Source organism: Rhea pennata, chromosome 5 (genome assembly GCF_028389875.1).
Source record: "Rhea pennata isolate bPtePen1 chromosome 5, bPtePen1.pri, whole genome shotgun sequence".
Classification (NCBI taxonomy): domain Eukaryota; kingdom Metazoa; phylum Chordata; class Aves; order Rheiformes; family Rheidae; genus Rhea; species Rhea pennata.
The window spans coordinates 9,551,906-9,579,676 of NC_084667.1; the positions used below are offsets into that span (position 1 = coordinate 9,551,906).

General features: G+C 36.8%; 1 protein-coding gene across 1 annotated transcript in view; it reads left to right on the top strand.

Moving 5' to 3' along the window:
• The first annotated feature begins 544 nt into the window (after nucleotides 1–544).
• Nucleotides 545–27,771, top strand: part of SPRED1 (sprouty related EVH1 domain containing 1) — a 58,914-nt gene continuing 31,687 nt past the window's right edge. The window contains exon 1 of the mRNA XM_062577163.1: nucleotides 545–785. Within this exon, the coding sequence (XP_062433147.1) occupies nucleotides 754–785 (32 nt within the window). The 5' untranslated portion in view covers nucleotides 545–753. The remainder of the gene's footprint in view (nucleotides 786–27,771) is intronic.

A 27,771-nucleotide genomic window follows, 5' to 3' on the forward strand; every position in this document is an offset into this window, starting at 1 on the left:
GGCTCAAGCTGTGGCGGCGGAAGGAGCTTGAAGTCAACGCTTCCGCCCGGCTTTCCTGTGAGGAGGCGGCGGCGGCGGCGAGGAGCGGCGGCGGCGCCGCTCGTGGAGTTGCCGCCGCGGAGGGAGCGCGGCCGCTGCGCGTCCCCGCCGGCTTCCTCTCGCCTTGGGCCCGCTGCGCGGCCGCGCACCGCTCCGCTCCGCTCGGCTCGGCTCCGGCCCCGCCGGCCGCCCCCCTCTCCCGCCTCGCCCGGGCGGCCGTGACGCAGCCCCGCTCCCCCCCGCCCGCGGGGCCGGTTAAAGCGCCTCCCTGCCCCCGCCGGCAGCCCGCTCCCGCCGCAGCGCCCGGCCTCGCTGCAGGGCGGCGGGCAGGAGCGGCCGCGCTGCCCCCGCCGCCCGGGGCCGCCGCCGAGGAGGCAGCCGGCGAGGCCGCGGCGGCCGCAGCGAGTCCTGCCGCTGCCCGCCGCGAGGGGCCAGGGCGGCGGCGGGCGATGAGCGGCGGGGCGCCCGGCCCCGGCCCCGCCGCCCTCCCCGCGGGCCGGGACGCGCGCCGCGGCGCTGGACAACCGCGTTTGGCGTCCCTCGGCTAAACCCGCCCGCTCGCCCCCCGCCCCCCGCGCCAGGACGCCGCTCCTATGCCGGTGTGGGCAGGCGGCTGCGGGGGCCCGACGATGGTGAAGTTTCTGGTGAGTTCTGGCTGCGCCCTGGCTGCGTCGGTGCTGCTCCAGCTGCCTGTCGGATCGCGGTGAGGAAAAAATGAGCGAAGAGACGGCGACTTCTCACAACGAGTAAGCAGCGCTGCTGGCCGCGGTCGCGCGTGGGCTGTGCGGGCGGTCCGCGGCGCGCGTGTGAGTGTGTGTGTACGGGGCACACGCGTGTGCGTGTTGGACGGGGGAGCGGGGGGGAGGGCGTGCGTGCACGGGGCCCACGCGTGTGCGTGCGCGGGGCTCGCGCGCGCGTGTGCGCAGCGCCTTCGCCCTGCGCTGCGTGGAAGCCGAGGAGTGCCGCTCTTTGTGCGGGAGCGTGTGCGAGGGGCGCCGGGAGCCGGCGGCGCGGAGCAGCGCGCTTAGGTTAAAGCCCTGTCGAGAAGGGTGCAGGTAGTGGTGGTGCCTTGCACGGGGAAAGGGAGGGAGGGTGGGTTTCGGGTGGCCGGAGAGGTATATCGGCGCGTACCGCCTCTGGTAATATCCTTTACTTGTGGATATTTCACATGGAAACTAGTGTGTGGGAGCTTCATCCTGCAGGAAACTGCTCCTGAATTTTAATTGGATGAGTCAGTCAGTGTAAATACAGCTTAAACCTACCCTAAAGCCTCTCTTTTTTTTCCTTTTCTTTTCTTTTCTTTTTTTTTTTTTTAATGAGCTCTTGGGACTTCTTTTTCTTTTTCCTATTTTTTTTTTCTTTTAAGAGAAAAGGGACAATTCAAGAATCCTTTAGTATTTTTAATGTGGCTGGTTTGGAGGAAATCTAGAGGAGAACGTGTATGTGTGCGGGTGTATCTGTGTGCATTTAGTCTGTCTTAAAAATAAATTTCGAGTGGGAGGAGATAAATATTTTTCGGAAAACATCGGACTTCTTTATGGCATTGAGAAACGGAAATACAAAGTATTTTAAAACTTTATTATCGGAAAGTTTAAGTGCATAGAGGTGGTTAAGGTTGATTACTACGGTCTCTGAGCATAAGCATAACGATTTGCGATGTAGGTGTTTGCTGTAACTTATTTTATGAATGACGTGACGGATCATAATGCCGAGACAGCTCTTGGTAATGGTAAAGGACCACTGTGTCCTTTCTCTCTTATTCTTTAATAAACAACAGTTTGATACAGGGCAGATTGATGGAATAAGAGCTGGTCCCGAGAAGAAGACCATTTTCTTTTCGGAAAGAAAAACAGATGTTTCATTTTAATGCATTCCTCTAAATAAAACATTCACCTCTTAATATAAGCTTCTTAACGATGAAGTTTTGATCATTGAACACACGTACTGGTAAATCCTTCTGGAATAAAAGAGCCCTGGAAATGCTGAGCCCGGTCTGTGGGGCTGCGTGCGCCGAGGGCTGCTCGCGAAGGTGAATTGCTGCAGTGTCAGTAGAGCTGGAAGCTGAAGCCGCCGCCATATTTCCTTTTTGTGAATCGTTCTCATTTGCATACCACAATCTCCATTCATAAAAACCAAAAAAAAAAAAAAAATTACTGTCATCACCGCTGACCAGCAACAAAACCTGCCCTGCAAAGTGTATAAAGCTTGTTTCTCGTCTGTTAGAGAATGGACCGCAGCAAGCAGTTTGCGGGTGAGGATTTTTGAGGACCTGCTGTATTAAAATATGCTGCTCACTGCTTGTTGACACAGTTATGTGGGAAATATCAGCTCGGGGAGGTGCTGGGAGCACGTGATCTGCTCCATTCATAAAATACCTGGCTGTCCATTCACAGTGCAGTACAGTGTCTGCATTGAGCACACTTGCAGATTAGACCTGCATAAGAAGGGAGAGACAGACAGACCAGGAGGTTTATCTTAGCATGCAATAGATATGCAGTTTATAAGTATGTGCATGGAGAAGCTGCTGTAAAATTAGGGGGAAGTTATTTTTATGGTTTGTGTTTCTTTTTAATATAAAGGAGCATTAGTTTAGAAATACCTTTTCCTGATACATGCTTAAACATTAGACTGTAAGTTTTATTCAAAATATGTTAGAGTATTTTTTTTCTTTCAGATATAATGACTCAAAAATAAAATGAAAAACAAAGTAGTATGAACATGACTTCAAGGTGGTGTACTAATCGCTTTATGGTATTTATTGAGCAATGCTAATCAGTAGTTACATGGTACAAGCATGGCACAGAAGTAAATCGTAATATGGAAAACAGATTTCATGGATATCAAGTCAGTCATACCTAAGAATGCTTCTGAAAATGTCGCTTCTTATAAAATACAGGTAATTCATAAGACTAAGTGGATAGAAATGAGCAGTGAAATCATTTTTTGTCTGTTTTCTTCAAGATTTTTATGGCAGATTAGGTATTATCATTTGTTTAACCTGTGCCATGGCTGAAGAAGTCTTTAATATAGGAGAAGAGAAAGTTTTTTGTTTTTTTTTAATCTGACAAAATATTTAAAGCTCAATGCATTAATTTATGTTTTAAATATTTTGAAATTATTGTTTAAAGTATTGACTTAAGCCTAGTAAGAAAGGATCACTAAAGCAGACAATATAATTGCTTGCTCTGTTTTGCAGTTGCTAGTGTTAAAACAGTGATGTTCATTGCTCGCAAATACAGTATTTCTTTTTGTTAAGAAATTATATTAAGGCGATCTTTAATTCTGTGCTTTTTGGAATGGAAGTTTTGTCATTAATGTAAGCAAAGAGAATGCCTGAAAGATTTTTAACCTTTACTTAAACTGACAAAGGCAAGCTTACACCACAATATTCAGTGGGAGGTGATTATATACATTTAGTTCTATATAAAACAACCTCAGAAAGCACTGTTGACGTCGTTATTTTTTTCCATCTGTAGTTTTCTGTTTTCTTTTTCTCTGATTGTTAGAATATCAAAGTAGTTCAACCCCAAAATTAAAAAAATGTTTATCTTCTCGGTTTCCTTTGCTGTTTTGAAAGTATTTTTGGCAACGATAGATTTGTTGTTCTTGTTTGGTAGATTTTGCACATAGCACAGGGGGATATAAGTGTAAGTGATGGGAAAATATGATTAAAAATCCAAAGAAACTGTTGGGAAAATTAAATATAGCTTATTTTACAGATCTGCCTAAAGTTCAGTGTGTGTAACTTGATCAGTACCTGATATTATAAATGGCCTTGAATTCATTAACGAATCTCTCATCATGTAAGGGTGAATACGGGTACTTTGCAAGACATTTTGTGTCATTGTAGCAACCCAGAATATTCTGGTAATTGAGAAATTTCCCTGTATGGAGTAAGACATAAAGATTTGTGCTGTTTCAAATGTGACCTCGATTAATAATGTTGAATTTTCATCATCTGTTTAAGTGTAATATGTAGTGGTAAAGATCAATTAAAAAGCTGCATTATGGTTCTGACTAGGTTTCTTTTAGTAATGAACATATGAAAGGCAGTCTTATAAAATGCTTATTGCCATGGTTGGATTTTTTTGTTGATGGTTTGATAGCTGTTGTAAGGATTTCATTGTATAGTTTCATCAGTTAGAAATATTCTATTTTTGTCAGTTTAATGTGCCTGATACAGAACAAGACCAAGTGGTGTTCACAAATATTATTAGTTTTTAAACAGAGGAATTAGTAGGGTTTATCAGCACATATGTCAGTTTAGTGTTCATGGAACTTAACGTAACAATGTCAAAACATGCAGGTCAGCAAGCACTGTAAAAATAAATAAACAAAAATTTAAATAAAAAAAAATTCCTGACTTGGTGGCAGATTTTGTTGTCTAGAAACATGTCTAATTTCAGCATTAGGTAAAATAGAATAAATGTTATGTTATGTGAACCTTTTATGATAGGGATGAATGACCACAGGATTAAGATGGAGTCTGAGTTGCTCCTGTTATTGAAAATTAAGAGCAATACTTTATTGGTGCATTTACTTATTCTCGATGTTGCAGGTGATTTTTTTTTTGAATGCTTGTGCTCACCAATAATATTTTGAGTTGCTTTTTTTTTGCTACATAGGTATATGTAATATACTAATTTTTCTAGGTAATTAATTTTAAGAGATTAAAGAAGCGTTCACGGTATGTTAATATGCCTAACAACTTTTAGGTTATGAACTTACAAGTATTGTCAGGTTTTGATGATTGGAAATAGTAAAGCTGAATTAAACTTTTTAAATAAAATACTTACTCAATATGTGCATGTGTCTTTCCTGAATATTCATGAACATACAGTAGTTTGTACTTCAATTGTGTTTCAGGATTCCTTGTATTAATAACCGAAATATTGAAAGAGGAGCATAAAAACCCAGAAAATAAAGCTAACTTTTTTTTTAAGTTTTGGGAAATTGTTAACATTTCAGCAGACTTCAGATTTTATTTCTGCTATTTAGAACGTATATAGATGTCAAAATCCTTTATCCTTTAAGGAATTTAAATAAAAAAAAAATGCATTTCTGATGCTTTTTCTTCTTGAGGGGCTGCTAGTTTTAGAGTCCTGGGGAGTCTTTTCCAGTTCTGTGCACTGCTTCTTGGTGTTTCTTTGACTTTGTGTATCTCAATAATATTTTGAAGGTGATAACATGTTAAATTCAGCATCACCTTATGCAATCTGGAAGTCAAGAATTAAAAACACAAAAACAAGCAAAGGGAAAAAAAAAAAAAAAAAAAAAAAAAAAACTTTCACCTTAGCAACATTTCCTAATTACTGTGATATTGCAGGAAAATGCTGTCTGGGTATTTCAACATACTGGAGCCATATATGGAGGATAATATTTGAAAATGGAGGAGGGCTTTCAGCATCTGTTTGTTTAAAGTGTAATGCGCTTGAACTGTTAAAATGGTAGTGAGGATGTCAATGTATGCTTCCAAAGCAGACATTTCTCAGAAAGAATTACTTCTGACAGAATCAGAAATCACAGAATTAAAGCTGGGGGCTTTCCTTGTTTTTTGGATAAACGCTGGTACTTTTTTTTGTGTGTTCTTTAAGCACTTCTGTGCATGCGTGGAAGGATCATACGTACTGGTTAGCTCTCTGGAAGTACTGATGATTTGATAGTATATAATAAACACTAGAATGAGAAAGACTTCAGTGATGCAAGGTGAACAAGAGACAAAGGATTTTTTTTTTCTTTTTGTGTTTTACTCCACTGATTCAGAAAGATGCAGTCTTTAGTGTGCATCATCTTAAACTGTGTTGTCCTGATGTTTATATGTGCACTTTTCTCGTCCTCTTACTGTTCTTTGCTGAATGGAACACGTTGCAGCTTCCAAAAAGGAAGCTGAGAGATCGTTAGGAGCTGCCATGCTGTTGATGTTCAAAGATTTGTCTAGCCTGGTTTCTTTACGCATATGTTAAAAATGAACTATAGTTGTCTTTTTTTTCCCCTCTAAATTCCAATGTATAGCAACACTTAAGTGAATAAATTTTAACTAGTACAATGTGACGCACAATTATGGAACTACTGAAATTATAAACAAAAAATAAATACATTTGTTGTGTTTTTTTAAATAAAGTGTACTACTTTTTTACTTTCCTTGAAAATATGCATTCCTTTTCCTGAAAGCACTTTTAGTTGTGAATATTTATTTCATTATTGGTGACTAGTGTGGTATCAGTTCTCCAAGTGAAAACTATTTATTTATTTATTTAAAAAGAAACATTAGCAAGGTTTTTCATGCACTTAGATACTTTGTTAGGTTTCTTCTGACCCATAGCAGTATTCAGCAGAAATATTCTTCATATTTTTTTGTTAGGGAAGGAAGGAGACTGGCTATTCTTCCAGTATACTATATTAACAAATATTTGTAGACTTAAAAGTAGAACAGAATTATGGATTTTCTTAATTAAGAGGGGAAGAGTTTGTTTTGCTAGTACTTAAGCTATGGTCTAGTAAAATCTGTCTGGGACTATTTCCTGTGGCCTTTGTTCATTGTTCATTTTGTTCCACATGTCATATGTTGTAATATATATGTAAATATAGTATCCATCCTACTTGAAAAATGTATATACTAGAAATCCATCTTTAAGACCACGGCAGTTCTGAACAACATTTACTGGTAAAAAGCAAAACATCTTATATGCCTGTGTTTTTACATCTCTTCTAACTTATTTTTTTTTGTAATATTCATGCTGATACTATCTATGATATCAATTTGTTAAGAGAATGTTATTTTCCATATTTCTCTCTTGCATGTGACAAGAAAAGAGTTGGGGAGAAGGCCATTATGTATGATAAAGAATAGAAAATGTACATTTAAGTGAGTACTAAAATTGATTATAAATGTAGCTCCAATTCAGTAATTAGTCTTGCTCCACGTAGTTGCAGGCTGTAATAACATTCCCAATGCTCAAAATAAGGTGGGCAAAGTACAATAAATTGTTTCCAATATAATCATGATAGATGCATCTGTACATCCAAGGAGAGCTCAAGCATTTTTCCTGTAAGAAATCACTGTCTTCTGATAGTAAACTAAAGGAGGGAAAATGTCATAGAAATTCAACCAGTTTTTCAACATTACTGACTAATACAAAACTTGTATTTATAAGAAAGTGTTTCTAGTGCATGCTGCACAAGAATTCCCAAAATATATGATGTCATAACTTCTAAATTTTTTAAATTTTAAAATGAGGTGGTAAAGATGATTCTTTTTTCAGCTGTATTCATTCTTGTGTTTGAAAAATGTGACTACTGCCATTTATGATTGGGGGGGGCACAAAGAGGGGGGTGAAGATGGAGTCTTATATCGGTGTCTAATCGGTACCTCTGCTTTAGAGACTCAAACATTTCACCTGTTCAGAGCATTTAAAGAAGTGACATAAGCCTACACTTTGCTTCAACGTCAATTTGTAAAAACAGGCTCCATTACAGCCTATGGAAAGAGTTGTTGTCTTTTTTTTTTTTTTTTTTTTTTTAGTAACTCCAGAAAAACAGTACTGAATAAATAGGTCTTCCCCAAGATGATTTGACAGCTGTGGACAATTACTCTTTTGTTTGACTTGTAGTGACAAGTTGTGACAGTTACTGAAGTTTGTGAAAGCAAAAATGAAACTGACTCATATTCACGGCATTTGACTTTCCTAAAACTGAAACAAGTAAGTGCAATGACAAGAAAAATCAAGAATCTCATTAATAAAACAAGAAACTACTTAACTGAAAGTTAATGTGTAATTTGTTGGAAAATAGTTACTGGAACTGACTGTCTTGCCTAAGTAAAAATAGAATCGGTAAGATGCATCTCTCGGTAGGGATTCCTGCCTCTGATTTGTCTTTCAGAAATAATGCCGAACTGTTGTTTTGCAGTGGTATAAACCTCGAGGGTAGAAGCGATTCCTCTCTCTAACTTCTGGATAGGATTAAATAAGGATAGTGAAAGGTGGGAGTGCAGAGACTGCTCTGATGTGGGAATTTTTATGTAGCTTCCTAGAAACTCTTCAGCCTCTCAGAGCTGGAAGTACTGTGTCCCAGGTGTTTCTCTTTCTGTGCTTGACATGCATGCTTGCTTACTCTGGATTGCAGTACAGTGTGCCTTAATCACAAGCCTGTGATTGAGTAATGTTCTCTTTATGCTGGGCCTTGAATGGGAACAACTTCTGGAGGGCTTTTGGAAGGTAATGAGACAAATTCAAGGTTTAAAAATGAGTCCTGTACATCTAAAATGTGGAATTCTGTTCTTATCTCCGTAAGCAGCTCTATGCCAAAGCTGTATGGTTTTAATCACTAGTTACTGTTGTTAATCCCTGCGTTTGTTTATACTCTCTTCAGGACCAAGAATAGTTTTGAAGTTTCTTAGTAGAGTAGACTTCTGGTAGCTATGTATTTATGCACTCTTTAGAGGACAGTTATCCATGTTGTTACAATTCCATTTGCAGTTCAAATGTTAGTGACCTGTATAGCTAGAGTCATGCAAAGAGGTAGGTTTTCTGTCTCTTAATTTAATTTTGCAGGATTTTTAAAACCTTCATAAGAAATGATAATTACTGGTCCTACTGGCAGATAGGAGCATGCCAAGAGAATGTGAAGCAATAAAATCAAACACTCAACAATTTTCAAGCTTCAGACCTGAGATCACTTGTGCAGTTGTAATCCATGTGCGCAAGAGGTATGAATTTTAATAATGAGGCAGAGCCAGGAATGTAATCAGATCACATGAATTCTGCTCTCAAATCTTTAATGCTAGGAAACGCCCTTTTTATTCAGCTCCTTTCCTCATTTGCCACTTGCCTTGTGTCAGAAATGAGAGATGGATCTTCTGATCACACATACATTCTATATAATTAAAGACTATGTCTTAATGAACGTGCAAAGTTCTATTAATACTGATGCCAAAAAGCAAAGCAACAATCTTCTCAGAAGTTTGTTAGATATTTTGGGGGTAGGGGTTGTTTCTGCCAACTTTTACTTCCAATCTTAGTTTTTAATCTTCAAACTTCAACTCTGAGATTTCAAGTATTGGTACTGTTGCTGTAATTCTGTCCAATGTTGTTATGCTGTTTCTTATTTTTTAATTCTTATCTGAAAGTTGGATTTCTTTTTTCCTTTTTTCTTTCAGTTTGGAAGCTTTTCTTTCTAGTGTTGTATGGAAGCTACTTGAGGGAATAGTAAGGTTTTTTTGTATATGAGTTCAACTTGCCTTTGTTTCACTTTCTTAAGTGGTAATGACTTCTGTTGCAAGAAGTCATGATGACATTATCAGATATGTACATCTAGCGTATTAGCCAGAGTATCAGTCAAACTATTGACAGTTATTGGCATGTTTGCTGTGGACAAACCTAATATATGGATTGCGGTTAAGCCCACAATTTTATGTGTTGGCATTTGTTACATATCCTTCAGGAACAGGGTCATAGTTAAAAATTCAGGCTTATAAGTGCAGTTGTCCTTGAAACCGATAAAAGTCACAGTTGCTTGTCATTTCTTAATCAGATGCTACATTTTTTTCTAGTTAAAACCCTAATATTTTCTACCTTTTTTTGTTGGTTGTTTTTTGGCAACTGCTAGATAAAGCATGTTGTTCAACAGACTTGCAATTTTCTGGTATGTACTTCCTAAAGAAGTTGGTGAGAATATCTAAAATCAGACTCATGTATTTGCTTTATGCATTAAAACCTGTAAGTGCCCTGACTGAATCTTACTTCCTTTTATATTTCTTTCAACCTCCAGGCCACTTCTTCGATGGATGTATAACCACTACTAAAACTTAATGTTGTGATGGTCCCTAGTGCTTCAGTGCTTTCTGTATTTCTGCTGAACTGTTCTAGTTTAAATTATCTTGTATTATCTTAGCTGCAGTCAACTTGAAACATCTTTCAGAAGAGCCCCTATATGCACCTTAAAACGTACAGGCTTTGTTACTATGGTGATGGAAAAGAATTCTGCATGTTAACAACCCCGTGTTAGGTAATGGAGGATTTGCAAGAATCAGTTAAGCGTTTGCCTGGGGCACTGAAAATTGAACCCGTACCCATACCTTCACCCAGACCTGTTAACTATAAGAAGGCTGATGGAATTGTGTTATGAGATTAGACGCTTCTCTGTTTTCAGGTTGTTTTGGGCTGGGTTTTTTTTCCTTCCGTGGAAAGGATATCAAAAAAAGCTGGAATAGTGTTGCTTTGTCACATCCTTCTAAGCGTCATATGTCAAATACTTAGTTTGTTCGGCATTGCTTGTTTTTAATACAGGATAAAGGAGATGATGGTATAAGCATTTTGTGGGTATGTTTGCCATTGATACAAAACCAGTTTTGCTTTTCTTTGAACCCCTTAAGTTAGGGTACAGTGCAAGAATTCCTACCTTTAATTTCTTTGTTATGGCTGCCTACAGATCGTGCAAAGCAAGAATGTGTCTGCATTTGTTCCCGTGGTGTAAGGTAGAAAGCCTGAACTTGTTCTCCTGTGTCTGTTTTTCTCTTCCTGCTTTACCCTTACAAGCTGTAGCTTTCTTCCGTCAGACATTGTTACTTATATTCTTTTTTCCTACTGAAAGTGGAATGTCTGTGTTTAAGTGTTTTGGCTTTTAGGGAGACCCCTAAACCTACAAACACTACGAGAATGGAAGTGGTTTTTGTTTTTATTTGGCTTTTTTTTGTTGTTGTTGCTGTTGTTTTGGTTTTGCACAGATGCACTTCTTGAAATGTTTTTCTACATTATGTAGTGTTCTCATAGAGTTTATCCAGAAAAGCTTGTCCAGGATAAAGACACTGATTGGTTTCTCTTTAAGAAGTTTTGACTGAGGTACTAAGCACCCTTACAGCTCTTAATATGAGGCTTCTACCCTTGAGCATTGTCATGTTAGCAAAAAAAAAAAAAAAAGGTTTTTGCCAGCCTGGAGCAACAAATCGTAACCTAGACAGTAACATATGTTTCCTTTCTTATAGAAGAAATGCTTTCCACTTGCTATCAGTTCATCCACTGCTCAGCTGTGACAGTAGAAGACACTGCAACTGTTAAAAGCAATAATGAATGATTTCTCCATCACAGAAAATTCAACTCAACTTTGTCCATACTTCCAAAGTTTGTGAACAAAACTTTTTGAAGTATCTGGTTCTGAACAAAATCAGCATGTATAAATTAAAGTTCTGGTGCAATGAAGAAATGATTTGACTAAATCTGTCAGCATTTCAACTATATTTTTAGGCCTGGACAACTGCTGGGGTACAGGTTTGGCTTTTCTTCCTTTTGACGTAACTGTACTGTGTGAGTGTGATCTCAAATATTGAGGCTAAATGGGTGAAGAGAAAGCTTTAAGCAATCTTTGGTCCTAATGCTTCTTCAAGTCTGAGGGCGTTAACAACAGACTTTGATCAACATACCCCAAATAATGTAATCCAGGCCTCTGCCATGTGTTTCAGGAAAAGACCTTCAGTAGAGAAGTTGCGAGTGATACCCTTTTGACTTTTGGACGTCAAAGGAAGTTACAGGTGTCAGTCCTCCAGAACAGCAGTAACGCTGCCCAGCTTTTTCTGATACTGCTTCACAGTTTATTTTCAAGGCAGAGAAAAACATGTTAGGAGAGCTGGACTAAACTATTCTAATGATTAATTAAATTTATATGTAAAGGTGAAAAATTACTCTCTGTCAAATCGTTGCCTTGGCTTTTCTTCCTCTTTTCTTAATTTAGTGTTTGTTAGTTGCCAGATTGTCAAAGTGCTGAAATGGAGAAGTCGCTAGATAGGAAATATGAAACCCTGGTCTCTGTTAAACCAAGTATTTGTAATTTCTTGTCAGTTTAACTCAATTTCCAAGGTTCAGGGTCTAAGATAGAAAAGTTATTCATCATTTTCGAGCCTGAAGTGAAAAATTAAGCATCTAAATATGTGAATAATGATCTATATAATGATGTAAAAGAACTGCAGGGGGGTGATGCATCTTCACTAGTAAGAGTTACTGAAACACTTGCATAAGGGTTACAGACAGTGGCAAAATGGTGTATTTAATGGTCACCAACCAGTGCAACTTAAGCCTTCATTAGAAATAAAAGTACTGCATATATCAAGGAAAACTAACTTTCCTGTTTGTTAATTTAAAGAGTGATTGAAATAATGATGTAATTTATTTCTGCTTAAATCAATACCATCTTTTAGATAACTTCAACAGTTAGTTACCTTCATCTTCTGAAGCCCATGTGGCATCTTGGACAATAAAGCCGGAAAAGAAACTAGCAGGCAGCTGAGATGTTCTAGTCAGCACATTAAGGTGTATCAGACTATTAGGAGGGAGAAGGATGAGGTTTGGGGTTTTTTTTTTGGTTGTTGTTGTTGGGGTGTGTGTGTGTGTGTGTCCATGCCTTCAGTACAGCTTTAGTTTTTGACTGTGCAGAATATTTAGAATCTACCAAAATTAATGTGTGGTCATCTGCAGAGTATAGAAACCATAGTATCTGCATTAAACATAATCCTACAATAAAAAGGATCTACTTTCTACTTCTTTTCCTTGTCTAATCAACAGTTACGCATTTTACAGTGGAGAAAGCGTAACTGTCATTTCCAAATTTGAGCATGAAAAGCTGTGATCTAGGGGTTTTAGGTAAGAGGAGATTTATTGCATTTTTTGTTATTCTCCAGGTGAAACAAGTATTCCCCCTTTTTCCATGTAATAAAGTGGTATATTTTAAATCCTGAGAACAATAGTTTAATAGTTATATTGAAAGATGGTGGGTGTTCAGGCTTTGGGTGTATCATATTTTCAATGGGATGCAACTTTTGTTGTCTTTATCTACACTGGAAAATGATCTTCTCTAAATGGCTACTTTGCTTTCCTCTACAAAAGGTTCTTACCATAATTCAGCAAGTAACTTTGCCAAAAATTGTTCCTGTGTGATTTTTGTGATATGTCCTCTGGCAATAGCAGTGCTGGTCAAAAAGAAAAAGTTCCCCTAGTCAAACTGTTCCTTGAGGTGTTTAGTCGATCTCAGAAAGCTCAGCTTCATGCTTGTGTGCCTTTATCGTCCATAGAGAGCACAATCACAAATAGTTCTTGTATCTGGCAGTGGAGGTAAATAGGATTATATATTACTACTATGTGTGATTTTTCTGATTTTTTTTTCCTAATGATGAAACTTCTGTTCATTAGTCTTGGTTTCCATTAAGTACTGTTTTCTTCAGAAAGGAAAATATTTTGGAGTTAGTTTATTAATTTCCATACATAGTTTTACAGTAGCAGTTCCCAAATCTAGTGGTTAAGGCTGTCAAGCAGGGTTGTGAGGTCCACAGGAATTAAATTGAATTGGGTATTCATGTTAGTATTTGGGGTTGCATAGCTAATGTCTGTGGCTATAAAGGTCTGGAATTTGATTGTCCTCTATAAAACTGTTCAGAGAAGGGTGCACACAAGCAAAAAAATTATTTTTTTTCCCTTCTTGGCTGGTGTAAATCTGAACGTTTAAATGTACCCCTCCACAAATGGTATGAAGTTCTGTAGTGGTGTTTGCCTGAATGGCCTTGGTAGGCTATTTTCATAATCTGCAATAGTTAACTCTTTTTTTATTTAAAATTCTTTATGTCAACCTCTGAAGTATTTCAGAATAAGCTAAAGTTGCATAAGTACACAAGCCATTTAAAATCAAAATAAAAAGAATTCCTTTAATACCCTATGTCATCCTACATTTCACCAATACTGACAAATCGCGTTTCACTAAATACCATCACTGCTGTCATTTTGACACAAAAAATAACTTTGTCTCTATGTAGTTAATACCACCTCTTAAAACATCTAAAGCAAATTTATAGTTGAGATCAGTTAATGAGAGGGTGTGGGAGTAAATTTATGTGAAATCTACTGAACTTAACTGCTTGCTTGTTTGCTTTTTAATGGTAAAGCAGATCTATAATTTGAAGTGGTTTGATGAGGTTTTTGTGACAGGTCAGATATGACTCAGAACTACTTTAAACCGGAAAAGGAGTCAGCATTGCCTTGAAATGGAATTGAATATCTCCCTTTGAAAATGTTCAAGAAAGTTGGTAACTGAGAGATTAATTGCACGTTAGGAGGTCTTCAGTATCGGCCCAAAATGTTCAAAGGACACCACAAGTTAATAATGATTTAGTATTACATTTTATTATGTACATTTTAGTACATTTAAGATGTTAATTTTTTAATAAAAGCATAGGAGTTGTTATCAGGCAAACATTGGTCAAAAATGCATGTTTCAAACTGTGGCCTGACAACCTTACACAAAGCCAGACTGGAATCCTTTTCTTTCTATTTAGTTTTTATCCTGATCTTAGTAGTCTGACGTAAAGTATGTTTGCTCTAAATCTGTGTTTTAAAAAGCATTTTAAACTTACTTTTGATTGTCATGTTTTTAAGGACATCTTGCTTTCCTTTCTGTATGCAAGCATAAAGCTGCTACAGTGTAGTTGCAAATAATGGCATAGGTAAAAGTTGAAGCAATTTAAAAAGCTGTCACACTGCTTTTTCATTTTTTTTAAGTCAAGCTTCCTAAATTAAAAACACGTTTTTGAAGTGTCATTTTTCCTCTTGCTATACTTAGCTGAATTGCACGTGCGCATTCCTGTTTTCTCATCAGGAAGTGTGAGCTGAAATACATTATTTGTTTCTTGATTCTTTGATGGAAAAATTTACTTTGTGGTTGTCTGGTAGTACTTCATCTTTGTTTCAATAATTAACAGTTAATCTGGTTTGATGTGACTTATCTGTTCTCAGTATAAATGTTGTGTGTTCAGGCATTCAGAAGTTAGCTGAAATTGCCATGCAGATTATTCAGTTTTAATCTATTGATATACTATGCTGTTTGTGTTTTGAGCATTAGAACTTGAAGTCAGTCTCAATATCATAGCACATACAGCACACCTAATGCAGTGCACAATTCATTGTGTAGTTCTTGCGAGATAAACCATTTCGCAAAAAGAAATATGCAAGCAGTATGTAAATAAGATGACATGATAAAATGGAAATATTTCCAGTAGCTGTGTGATGGTATAGGGGAGAACTTAGGAGTGTTAACTTCTGATACAAAATGCATTGAATTTGACATAATGGCAGTGTGTGTTTTTGTTTTTGGGTTTTTTTTTTTTGTTTTTGTTTTTGGGTTTTTTTTTTTTGTTTTTGTTTTTGGGGTTTTTTTTTTGTTTTTGTTTTTGGGGTTTTTTTTTTTTTGTTTTTGTTTTTGGGTTTTTGTTTGTTTTAAGGCTAAAATAATATTTTAGCCAGAGAAGGGGGATTGGGAATACTTGTACTCTTGGGCTTGGGGCCTTGAACAAGTGCCACATAAAGTGGGGAGGGGACTTCTGTGTCTCCTTCCATTAGTCACCTCCAGTACAACTGGGTCCTTCTAACCAATGCTTGGGAACTGTCCTTTGGCTGTACCTTGGCCACTGGAAAGGCAGCCTAATTGTGTTTCAAAGACTGTACATGTTTATATGCTTGTAGTTGGATCTAACCTACTTTGTAAGATGTGACTTTACATTGGATACACTTAAATACCTGAGATGCAAAGATCCATTTACCTGCATAATTTTTTTAATGTGATACTTAATGTGTATAATAGAAATCAGTTGATCACAAGGAATTTCTGACTGCTTATTTGGGTCCAGGCAGCGCCAAATGTAGATGTGAAATCTCATAGGTTTGACGCAATTGCTGAGTATTTTTAAATTACTTCTTTCTTTCTCACTGCTGTTAATGTTCAATTTCCTATAGACAATTTCTTAGAAGTAAATTACACCACTGTTGTTCTTGTTGCACATAGCACTTTTCCAGCTCTAAAATCTTGCAGACATAGTTAGCTCTTAATTCCCTTAGCCTTATTGGGCCAAGGATCTTTGCCATGACAGATCTTCCAAATGTGGCTAGTAGAAGTAGTAGTGAATGCAGGTGGTGGTAGGTACCAGTCTCTTAATTCTGAATGGCATTGACAGTTACCAAAGTTCCTTCTCTTTGCTCAAATTTACCATTACTAGAGATTAAGAAGAAAGGCAGTAGGAACAGCAAGACAATACTGAAGAGACTGTCACAGAAATGCATCTACAGTGTGGTTTTATGTATAATGTATTTAAAAGTGGATTAGGCAAACTGCTGGCCTTAGATTTCTAAAATTATTTCAAGTATCTTACTATTTGAAGGTTCTTCTAACAGATTTTTTTTAAAGCTTTTTCATTAGGATCATTATATTAAAACCTTGTTTCTTGTTTTGAGTTATTACCCTATCAACCATTGTATTAGGTTCTGGAAAAATAAACTCCGAAGTCTACTTGGTGTATTGTTTAGACATTTTGGAAGCTGTAGATTGTCCAAGACTTTCAGTCTTACCAGTGGTACACATGGCATTAGTAAGAAACCATATATAGGAAAAATTTACAGGTTTTGTTCATTAGCTTTGTTACTGCTTTTAAAGAAAGCTCATACACTGTTCTGAAATTTTAAAGAAAATGCAAAGAGAAGTCTAAGTATTTCTGTGGGTTATGCAACTGCCATTCCTTTTATGTAAAATGACAGATTTCACTAGAATTCCTGTCTCTTAAGCAGGAGACCATGATTCCAACACACATTATAGCAACCTTATTTTATATTCTGCCAAAAGTAGTTATTCTGCAAGGCTTATAAATATGTGTTAACTTCGTGTGTGATAAACTCCGTAGACTCACAGGAATATGTAGGTTCACTCAGTCTGATTTATTTAAATGTTTGTAGGAGTGAAGCCCAAATTCTTGCTTAAGAAGATGTTTCTATTCGCAAGCGTGTGCAAATTATTCTATAGCCTGCTTACATTTTGGTTGGGGTCGGAATATTATCGTTAGGATTATTACTATACCAAGGTAAAGAGTGTTTGCATTTAACAGTATTTGGTGAGGATTGTTTTAGGAAACGTTCTGATCCACGAGAATCAGAACAACTTCTTTTATGCTTTCAAAAACTCTTACCTACTCAAGAATTCTATTTTTAATTTCTGTGAATCCTCTACTTCTCTGTGAAGATTCATTATTCCTCAAATGTGTCTTCCTTTAGCCACTTTAAAACTTAAAAGTGGCTTTGTTCTAGCTGGGTCTTTTCACCTTGAGACAGAAAATGAGCCCTGCTGTTAGAGGGGCAAGGCCTGTGCTTCGGATGTTGGCTTTTCTGTTCACCTCACAGCTGCTGTTAATGTTTCATTCTGCAACTGCTAGAGAATGGGCAAGTAACTATCCTCATATGAGACAAAAATATAACTCCATTAGTCAGCTGGCGTGGGTTGTTGAAGCAGAAATGCAGGCAGTATTTTCTCCTGGTGGAGAAAGATCTATCACATCATATTAAAGTTGCTATTAGCTGACTATGGGGGAAGGTACATAACCTGAATCCGTGATTGCCTGTTCTCCTTACTTTGATGGCTGTCTACTTTAAAACTTGTAATTTAGTCATAACTGTTATAAGATCACATTACATCTCTGGGGTTAAATCTATTTGACATATAATCTGTCTGAGAAAAGCCCTTAAGAAATAATGATGCTTGATGCTAACTGAACCTTAAACATCTGTGGCATGACTTAGAGAACCTTATTTCTGAGGAGGTTTGGTGGGCTTCCCAAATCCTTATCACACTGAAGGACTCATATTTTTAATTTAACTAAATATTTTAACTCATTACTATTAAATAGGGATTTCTATTTCTTTCCAAGTGTTCTGGTGTGTTGTGTAGCCAACCTGTAAATGCTGTAAATGCGATAGGCTGGTGGCATCTTTGACATACGCTTACCTGCCTTAAATGTGAGTCTTAAGTGAGGGAGAGTTACCACCCTCACCAACTTTGTCAGACCAACATTTGAACATTTGAGGCTTTTGGATATTTAATCTTGATAATTTGCAATTATGAAGTAAAATAGAACTAAGAAAATAGGTTCTGCCTTTTTGTACCAGTTTATCAGCTGCAAGAAAATCTGTTTTCTTCGTTGTTCTGGAAGTGGCAATTTTTAGTCATAGCTAAAGCAGTGTTTCAGTAGAGAATGGCCTTTTCTCTGTAAGGCAAATACAGATGTGGTTAGGCTTCCTCTTAAGTGCTGAATTAGTTGAAACCTCTTAGCTACCTGATTCCTTATTTCTTTAATTGTTTGCCCTTTTTATGGGCTGTAGACAGAGAGAGATTTGATTTTCTTGATTTTGAGAGAAATAGATGTTTAACGTGCAGCATGAATGATTCTTAGCAATAACACTGAAATTAGTTTGAAGTCATGGGTTGTGATTGCAAATTACAGGGGTACTAACACCTATACATTAAAGTCAGAGCACTACTTAGTCTTACCGCGTGTGTACTTAGTCTTATCACGTATGGCTCATGTCTGCCTCCACATTGCATACGATACTAAATGTAAAGTCAAAATGATGCAATGACAAAATATACTTCAGTGGGTTTGGTTTTGTTTTGCTTTCTTGTGGTTATTTTTCATATGTAGACATTTCCTAGGTATCTGTCTACATAGCTGGCAGTCATCTGCCTCTGGTGTTTTTCTTGCTGGATTACGGCAGGTAACGGGGAACAGCTTCAGTTGCTTTCAGTGTGCTCGCTTCTCCCGGTGTTACAGTTGCTGCCTGTTGTTTTCAGTAAACCACATACGTAATAGTAAAGAGCTTCAGAACACAGGAATGAATACTAAAGTTAAAATAAGAAAGTTAGTTTATTGTTATAATTTATAATTTATATAGTTTATAATTGGAGCCTTATTAAGTCATCTATTTGAATTAAACTCTTATTATGGAGTTTCAGCTGAGAGGTGGTTTCTGCCAAGTTGATTTCTTGCACATGTGTAAGTAGCGTCCACTCAAACTTTGTAAAAACAGTGCCTATGCTTCCATACTAGGTTTTGTACCACTTTACAGAAGAATGCAATACCTAAGCTTAAATTGTTGTAAAATTAAATTATTATTCTGTAAGACTGAAAATAAATTCTCTGTAAAAATCTGTTTTAACTTTCAAGCAAAGGAAATGAGCAAGATCCTATTCCAGTATATTTGATCACATAATCCTAGTTTTACCTAAGAGCTAAACACAACCTTGACTTTCTAAATCCAAAGGTTGTGCCCTTGTGAGAAACCTAACCGTTCTTTGCTGAGAGTGAGTAACGGAATTTCTCTCAAGGTTCTGTCTCTAAGGGCTGTTTTTCTGTTGGGTTTTTTTTTTTCTTATGAAAAGAACATCCATCTTGAGTATGTTTCTGGTCAACTTACCTCAGTCTGTTATCAGTTTTAAGTGCAGCTATGGTGGATTCTTTTCAGCTTTAAACTTTTCTGTTCTATTCTCTTGTAAAGATGGATCATGCTTTGCATGTGTTGCTCATTAGAAAGGCACCATTTTTCATTTAATATAGTAATTTTCTTTTAGTTATAATCTGTGTGTGCTGAAGTATGTGTTTGAGTTTCTCTGGACTACTTGAAGTTGAGTGTAGGCAACTGGTTAGTTTTGTATATAGCTGAGAAGGAATCTGGAGCATACTGTAAATGTTTCTGTAAATATCTGTGTGAGCACAAATAAGCATTCTGTTATCCCTTAGAATGCTAGAAGCAAAATTTTGTGTAGTTCCTTGTTGCCCCTTTAATATATTGACAGAATTTAGTAACTGGTCGACGTGAACGCAGAAGTGTGAACACAGGCATCTGAAGGTTTCCTCTTGTTTGGATCTTTTTGGATCGGGCTGGTAGGGAACGTGTTTTGCCTCTTACAGATTGAAGGAGCGTGCCATATGGTCCAGTGCAGTTCACATACACAACTGTGAACCGTGGAGGAAAGGCAAACTCCCAACCCCCCTCCTGTTGTTTCAGAAAGGAACAGACAGGAGGAAGTAGGAGTGAGAACAGATTTCTGGATAGGATGGTAGGCTGTGGGGTTGAATTCTTAGCACTTCCCACCAGAAGTTTATTCTAACAGACATCGGCTTTTAACTGTGTAATTGCTGGATATGAGGCTGGAATGTAAGGATTGAGAGTAAATGCATGAATAGACTTGTAACACTAGTTTCAAATTAGAATGATAATGTTTATTTCATATTCTGAAGTAAGACTAATGCTGTCAGCCTTTCTTGTAGGAAGTTAATCACAAGTCATTGAGTTTTTCTTATTTTTATAACTGAACATAAGCACTAAAGAATAATAGTGAATAGAATAAAGAATAATAAAGAATATATCTGGAAAAGACTTTTCTGGAAGTATTCTGACTGAATAAGACTTCTCTAATATCCATACCTGGTGGTGGAAGTGTGTGTGTGTAATACTCACATCTGTATTGATTAAAACATGTTTAAATGCAAGAGGTTTTTCTTGGTTATTGGGCTAAAGCTTTGCTTTTCAAAGCAAAAGGGTAACATCCAACTTTCTAGTACTGTATAGGAGGAACAAATGGGTTGGGGACAGTGTCACTTTCTTGGCCAGCAGTCTCAAACTGATTTAAACAGGAATTTAACATACCTGCAATTAATATTAGAGCAGCAAAAAAAGGAAATGATTTAGAATTGAAATTCATGTATGCACTACAGAATAACTTTCAGAATCTTTCCCCAGATTAAAGCTGGATTTTTGTTTAAATGCCAAAAAGTGGGAATATTTTAAGTAAATTGTTAAATAACTGTGTAAACTTGTATTTCTAGGGGCAATTTTAAGGGTTTTGCCACTGAAAGGGTATTGGTTACCTTTGTTTGCATTCACCTCCACTGCCTTTCTCTTTAGATCTAAGAGACAAGTGAATGCATGTGATCTGGAGCTCTGATTTAGCAAAAAGATCTTTCGAGGATGTCAGGTTTTCCATTATTTTTGGTTGCACAAGCAACTCGCTTCACAGTTGCATGATCCTTCAAGCTAAAACAAAAGAATTAGCAGAATTGTGCCCTGAGGATAGGCTAGAAGAAAAGGGCTGGTATTCAGGCTAGATTTAGGTGAGTAGGTTTAGTTGCCTTTCCATTATCCTGCAAAATCAGGTACTTTTGCTGGAGACATACAAAGTCTCACTTACTGGTAGAGCTCTAGGTATGTGGCTGTTTAGACAACTTCCATGGAAAAAAACTTGCCTTGTTGATTAGGAGTTCACAGAACTAGAGTATATATTTCTTTGCATTCTCAGCAAATGTTGAAGAACCTTCTATAAATCATGATCCTTATTAAAGAGTGAGTATCTGTAAAACTTAGTTTCTATTTAATTTTTTTCTTCTTTTAAAGAAGTGATTTTTTTTATTTCCTCTGGCATAAAAATGCAGGAACCCAAACTAAAAAAGCACTAACAAACAATAGTGGTGCACAATGCCAATACTTTTCCAGTTTGGAAAATGTGTGGTATCAATGAATTGACTAGTCTTGATCAAAATTTAAAGAATTCTCCATTACAAGCCATTAATTAATGGTATAGCCACTGAATTGATTCTTGTTATTACTTCAAATGAATAAGTGTTTTCCAGCATAAGAAGTTCTGTTGTCAAATTACTTTTTCTAGGTTATTCTTAAAGGCAACTTTTCTATTTCAGAACTTTTTTTTTTTTTTTTGCTGATATTTCCTTTAATAACAGTGACTGTAAAATGCATCGGTGAAGATCAGCTGATGAATCACTTCAGGCAAAACACATTTGTTTGGTATATATTAAACTTGCTTCAAAGTATGGGTTGCTGCAATTTCTCTTAAGTAAAAGGAACCAAACTTAACCCAGATCTATTTTTAATCCTTGCTATACATTATTGCAGTTTGCATTCAGACTTCTAAATGTGTACAGTTGGGCTATAATCTTTAGTGCTACTTTACTGTAAAATTTTTGTTTTATGATTGAAAAATTTGACTAGATAATCTGCATCAGTGTTTAAATCTTCAGCAAGATGGTGCATATTTCTCTTATCTCTTACCTTGAAAATACTATGTTTTAAGGGGATTAATGGTTACCAAAATTAAAAGCTGCGTGCAGATTAGGTTTGTTCATAATTGGTTATCATATTGTGATGTAATCTTCAGTTACATTTCTTGCAAATGATGATTTTTCTGCATCTCTACTTTCTCCACATTGGGGGATAAACTTTTTGCAATGTTCAAAATATCCGTTTTCTCTGTTATCAGAATTATTTCCCTTTCTCTGGGATGAGCAGTGCTTTCCCTGTGTGTATTCAGTCATTACATAAGGGAAAGTCAGTCTTAGCATGTAAACTGGGTTTTATTAAATAAATAAAGGGTCAAAGATGTTGCACATTTCTTAGAAAAAAAGCTATACATTATAACTGTATTAAACATCTGGTGTTCATCTTTCCACATCCAGAACTTGTATTGAGGTACTACATTATATCTTCAGAATCACTGAGCAATTACAAGACAGTCTTGGGACCAAAATCAGTCATTTCCTGATTAAGGATGGATAATTGTCCTGGGCTGAAGGCAGCTTTTTTCTTCTGGATTTTGGCTCAGATGAGCTTCCCAGTATTGATCACTACAAAGCTGCAGAAGTGGTGGAGAAAGTGCATGGCAAGAAGGGATGAGAAGGATGGAGAGTGCTGTTGGCAGCAGTGCCAAATTATGTTATCTTAAAGTGCTTGTGATAAAAAAAAAAAAAAAAAAAAAAAAATACTGTTAATGCAGGCACAAGAGTGGACTTCAGCCTGCTTGGTGAAGGTAGTGTAGAGCTGTCAGTAGCTGTGTATTCTCTGCAGTATCCCCAGAAGGGCTATCTGAACTCAGGATGTAAAAAGTGGTTACAGGAAAAAGCATCAATAAACCTGACCGCTGCGAATTTTCTTCCCTTCCGTCATGACGCCTAGCAGTTTTCCTCCTGTGTATTTCAAAACAATACTAATTTGACATAGCCCTAGGCAGTAATAGAACATCTTGCTTTCCCTGTATGTAGAGGGAAAGGACTTAATCTATAAACATCTGTACATCAAAAGTTTCACTATTTTACTGTTTTGTTTAATTTTTTTGAAACTGGTTTTGATTTATCTAGGAGATTTTATATTTCTTTGAGGCAAACTCTAGATCAATCCATTTGCTGTACACAGAAAAGAATTAGCATATTATAAAAAACAATGGCATAAAAGTTGCATGCTCAACAATAAAACTGTCTTCTCAAGTCTGTCTGTCTGTTTCCCTTTTGGGGAAAGGAGATGCTGTTTCCTAGCTTTTATTCTTTTTTTTTTTTTTTTTTTAATTTACTTGGTATGGAAGAACTTACGCTGTCAGTATTCTCTCTCGCATGGATGGATAGGGTGTGTGCATGCTTGCGCACGCGCTTGCGCACGATCTCTTTGTGCCACCAACTATTGAAACATCTATTTCTTCATTTCTGTTGCTTGAGTTCTGGTATTTTTAGCTCCCCTTTCCTCCCCTCAAATAACTCTTGGGCAATTTTTCTTTTTTACACTTCCTAAAGAAACAACTGTGTCAGCTGTTTTTCTTTAAACATCAGCTTTTTATTTGGAATAGTCAATACCACTTTTTACTCAAGCTTTTGTGAAAATGTCTTAAATAGATGACTGCATTGAGTACTGGTCACAATTCTCAGTCAAACAAGTGGATTCTGGAGTCAATAAGAAAATAAGCACGAGCTACTTTAGTTGTGAGTTGGTTACAATTACAGAGTGACAGTTCTAGAATCCTTAAAAACAAGAAAGCCATCGTTTTTTTCTTTTTTTTTTTTTTTTAGTTGCTAGGTCTAACTAATAATTATTTAAAATGCTTAGTAACACTGGGAAGAATGGATAAAAATTACAGCCAAATGAATTCTATCTAGGGAATTGTTGTATGTCTATGGAATAGTCTTTCCTTGAAACACAGCGAATTTTGATGTTTGAGCAACCAAATTCAAGACGACACATTATATATCTGATATGAAATTCTCATATTTGAATGCACTGCTAATATTGGATTGTGAATAACATCAGAGAATTTTGTCAGATTGACTTTTACAATATAGCCAGTATTTTAAGGTTAAGTTGCAAAACACTGGAAATCTATGCTCAAAAATCAGAGATTCTTTGCATACTAGCGTTTACTTGTAATGTGGGATTGCTGTTTTGATTTTACTTTTCAGGTTGCTAAATAAAATACTGATTGCTTTTCTTTAGTAAAGTAATTAATGACTTTTTCTTGGGGTTATTCATACAGTCTCTTTGTAGATAAAAGTACTCAATATCAGCTAATATTTATAATAAAATTATTTGTAATTCTTGCTGTTTCAATATTTGACCTGTGCTTGAGGTCCTTGAGTATGAATAGAGAAGGTCCGTCTCTAAAATGGGAGCAAAAGTCCACGATGAAAAAAAGTACAATGAAATTGAGGATTTTTTTTTCCTACCATCTAGACATGTTTACTTGTATTTAATGAATATATAATTTCTTCTTCTGCCTCTGAAAGCAAGAGTCTTTGATTTTTAGTTCATATTTCTTCAAATATGCAGTCAGTGTTCACCTCCTTTTAGACCTGTTAGGTACATCAATGCAAGAGCACCGGTGTTCACAGAAGGACTTGATGCATATCCCATTCCATTGACTTTGTAAGATTTTTTTTTCAGTTTTATATCTTACACAAAGCATAGTATAATCAAATAGGATATAATGGGAATGATAAATAATTATACTTAATTCCAAGAATGGATTGTAATCTCTGCCTACTAAAACTGTGCAACTTAAATGTCAGAGCTGCACAAAGAATCTGCCCAAACATTCCTACCACTGTTTTTGTGTCTCAGATTGGCTGGAGCTTTAAGTCTTTGCTTTTATTCCTTGGACTCTGTTTTGAGCTTTCCTAGTGTATGTTACACTCACTTCCTTGATATCTAAATTATATCGGTGATATGATATTGATATATAGCTGTCGTGCAGTTTCACTGAACTATCCCCAGCATCCTTTTCAGAACTTCCTTCTTCTGAAGTTCCACCCCAGCCTTAACTTCTAATAGTTTTAAAAAGTCCAAAGAGGAAGCAGCAAGATATAATCATAACAGCAAATCGTCTCATGATCTCAGTGTTGTAACTTTTTGTTTACATCTTTGTTGTTGCCAAAACAAGGAAAATCTAACTTGTGGATCCCTTTTTCAGTTGCTGGGTAGACTTTGAGAGATTTAGTGATTATTGCAGGAGTTCTCATGACTAACAACTATTTATGGAGTGTCAATGCATTCTTATTCTGACACGTTAAATGTTAGCAGGGCTAATACATGTACAGTTGAGGGGTTCTGCTTTTTTTCTTTTCATGTATATGTAGCTGATTACAAGGTTTTAAACTTTTTCTAGTCAAGCAGCAAATAACTGTACTTAATCTTCCTTTTCAACTGAGACACCTGTCAGTATGCTGTTTTGCTGTGTTATGTTCACGCATGAACCATGCATTCATTACACATTGCTTTTTGTAGAAATTTTCAGACAGAAAGTGTTTCTTAGCAGTAGAGTGGAGAATGCAGTTATACCAGAGTAAGTTAGACTTTTTTTGATGCTTTATTAACACTCCTCTGGTCTCTGACCTTAGGACTTCTGAACCACTTATTTCTATGCTTGAGACTGCTGGCAAGGATACTAATTATTACTGAGGTTATCAGACACAGAACGTTCAGTTATCTACTGGCTGTATCAGTTATGCTGTTCCTGCAGAAGTACTGGGAATATGAAGGGCATACCATTAAAACATTTTGTATAATCTTGCTTGATTTTTGTTTCCTCTGCTTTGATGGATTATTGTCATAGAAGTCTTTGCACTTATTTTTCACTTGTCTATCTCATTTTTTTTAATCTCTTCCAAAGATAGGTTGTTGTTAAAACTGTTAAAAGACTGTTTCAAACTGTTGGCCCTGCTTAGCGATGGCTTCCCTTCAGCCACAGAACATAGATCCTTAAAATAGATCTGTAAATTCACAAGCCATCCCTCTTAAAGCTGGTTCAGATTTTTGGCACCAAAATTAGACCCCTCCAAAAACCCGTATCTGGTAAATGCTGTGTCAGTTTGTCTTGTAGTCTTTTTACTTTGTTAGTGTGCATGTTAATGATGGTGCCTGTGTGTGTTGGAGACATCCTTTTGGATGCTTGTCTGTTTCTTGTTCTTAAGCTAAAACAGAACAAATTAGCATTAGCAATTTTCTTGCAATATGCATTTTATTCAAGGATCATTTTCACATGAGCAGGTTAAACTTCTTGAAAAGCCTTTTTATTTTAAGTGTTGATACAAGCTTTAGATGTAACAATATTAACAAATGATACTGTGGTTTTAGTTCAGCATAGTTTTTAACAGCTTTTCATACACAACTTTCATAAGCCATCTCAAAGCTCAGACAGAAACTTAAGGTAAGATTATTTTTATATGTGTGGATTTGCTTAGTTTGGTTTGAGATTGTTTTCCTTTTTTGTACAGGTTGAATAGTAAATGCATCCTGTGAATGATCTAGACTTTATAAATTTGTGTTAAGTGGCAAGATTTGAATTTGGTGTATGGCTACTTCAATTCTGTGGTTGTCTACCTAATACCAACTGTTGCTTGAGGTGAGTAAACTCAGATACCAGTTCCTCTGATACCTTTTTCTTCCAAAAGCGTAGGCCAGAAGATTAAGACTATACAGCACCTCCTCAGCTTAACTCTATATAATGTGTATCACCCTGATCTCAGGGCTTTATGAAGTAAGTTTGTTTACAGATGGTCTCTGCCTCAAAACGTTCGTAGTCTAGGATAAGCTGAAACAAATTTGGACATAATAAATATAAAATCAGAGTTCTCCAGTGTGTTAGAGAAAGTATAGCAGGCTCTGTTTTGTTTCTCTTATTTTTGCAGAACAGGTTTTTAAGTGCATGGGAAGAGAATAATAAAATAGTTTATTGGACATTTGTGGGGCACTGCTCCTAAATGCAAGGAGCAATGTAATAAAAAAGTACAGAGATGCTTGTTTGAAAGTAATTAGTCAGTACAGCCCGTCGTACTATAACTAGAATTGTTCATAAGAAATCTTACTATGGTATTATTTTTGTGTATTAGTTGCTTTCATCTCAGCTTCCTGATCAAGAACTTAGTACCAAGTGATTTGATTAATGCATTCACATCTCCAGTTAACAGGGACTTGAGAGTCCTGTTGTCCTTAATCTAGTGGCTGGAGGACTAATAGCTTTGAGGATGACCTAATCGTACTTGGATGAAGCTCTGGGACTGTGTTGAGTATGTAAGGGTGGATGAAAATGGCCCTGAGAGAGGAGAGAATTCTTGACTTGTTCAGTTACAAATGTTAATTGAAAAACTTTACTTAGATTATTTACCATAAACTATAGTAATCATTGCTGTTCAAAGGAGGAGAAAAGGTAGAGCTGAATCTGTAACTTTTAAAAAAAAAAAAAAAAAAAAAAAAAAAAGAGAGAGATTTAGTTCATTTTAGACTGTATGGATGTTGTCTGATGATATTTGTAAGAGGTATCAAGTTGTCTTAGTTTCAGTGGTATCTGCCTTAGGACAAGCACAAGTTTGTAGCCTGTTTGCTGAATTGCCTGAGAAAATTAAAAACTTGTCTTTCATGGTTTCTTTAGACTTTCCTCTGCTTTTGTGAGGGTGGAAGGAAATTGGAACTTCTTATTTAACAAATTAACTCTTTTTCTTGTTTGCTTTCTGTGGGCTTTCTAATATAATTTCACAGTAAGAAAATCGCAAGTAATAGTCTGGCCTCAGTATCCAGTATCTCAATTTTTACTTCATAGGAAACAATAAGTTCAAATTCT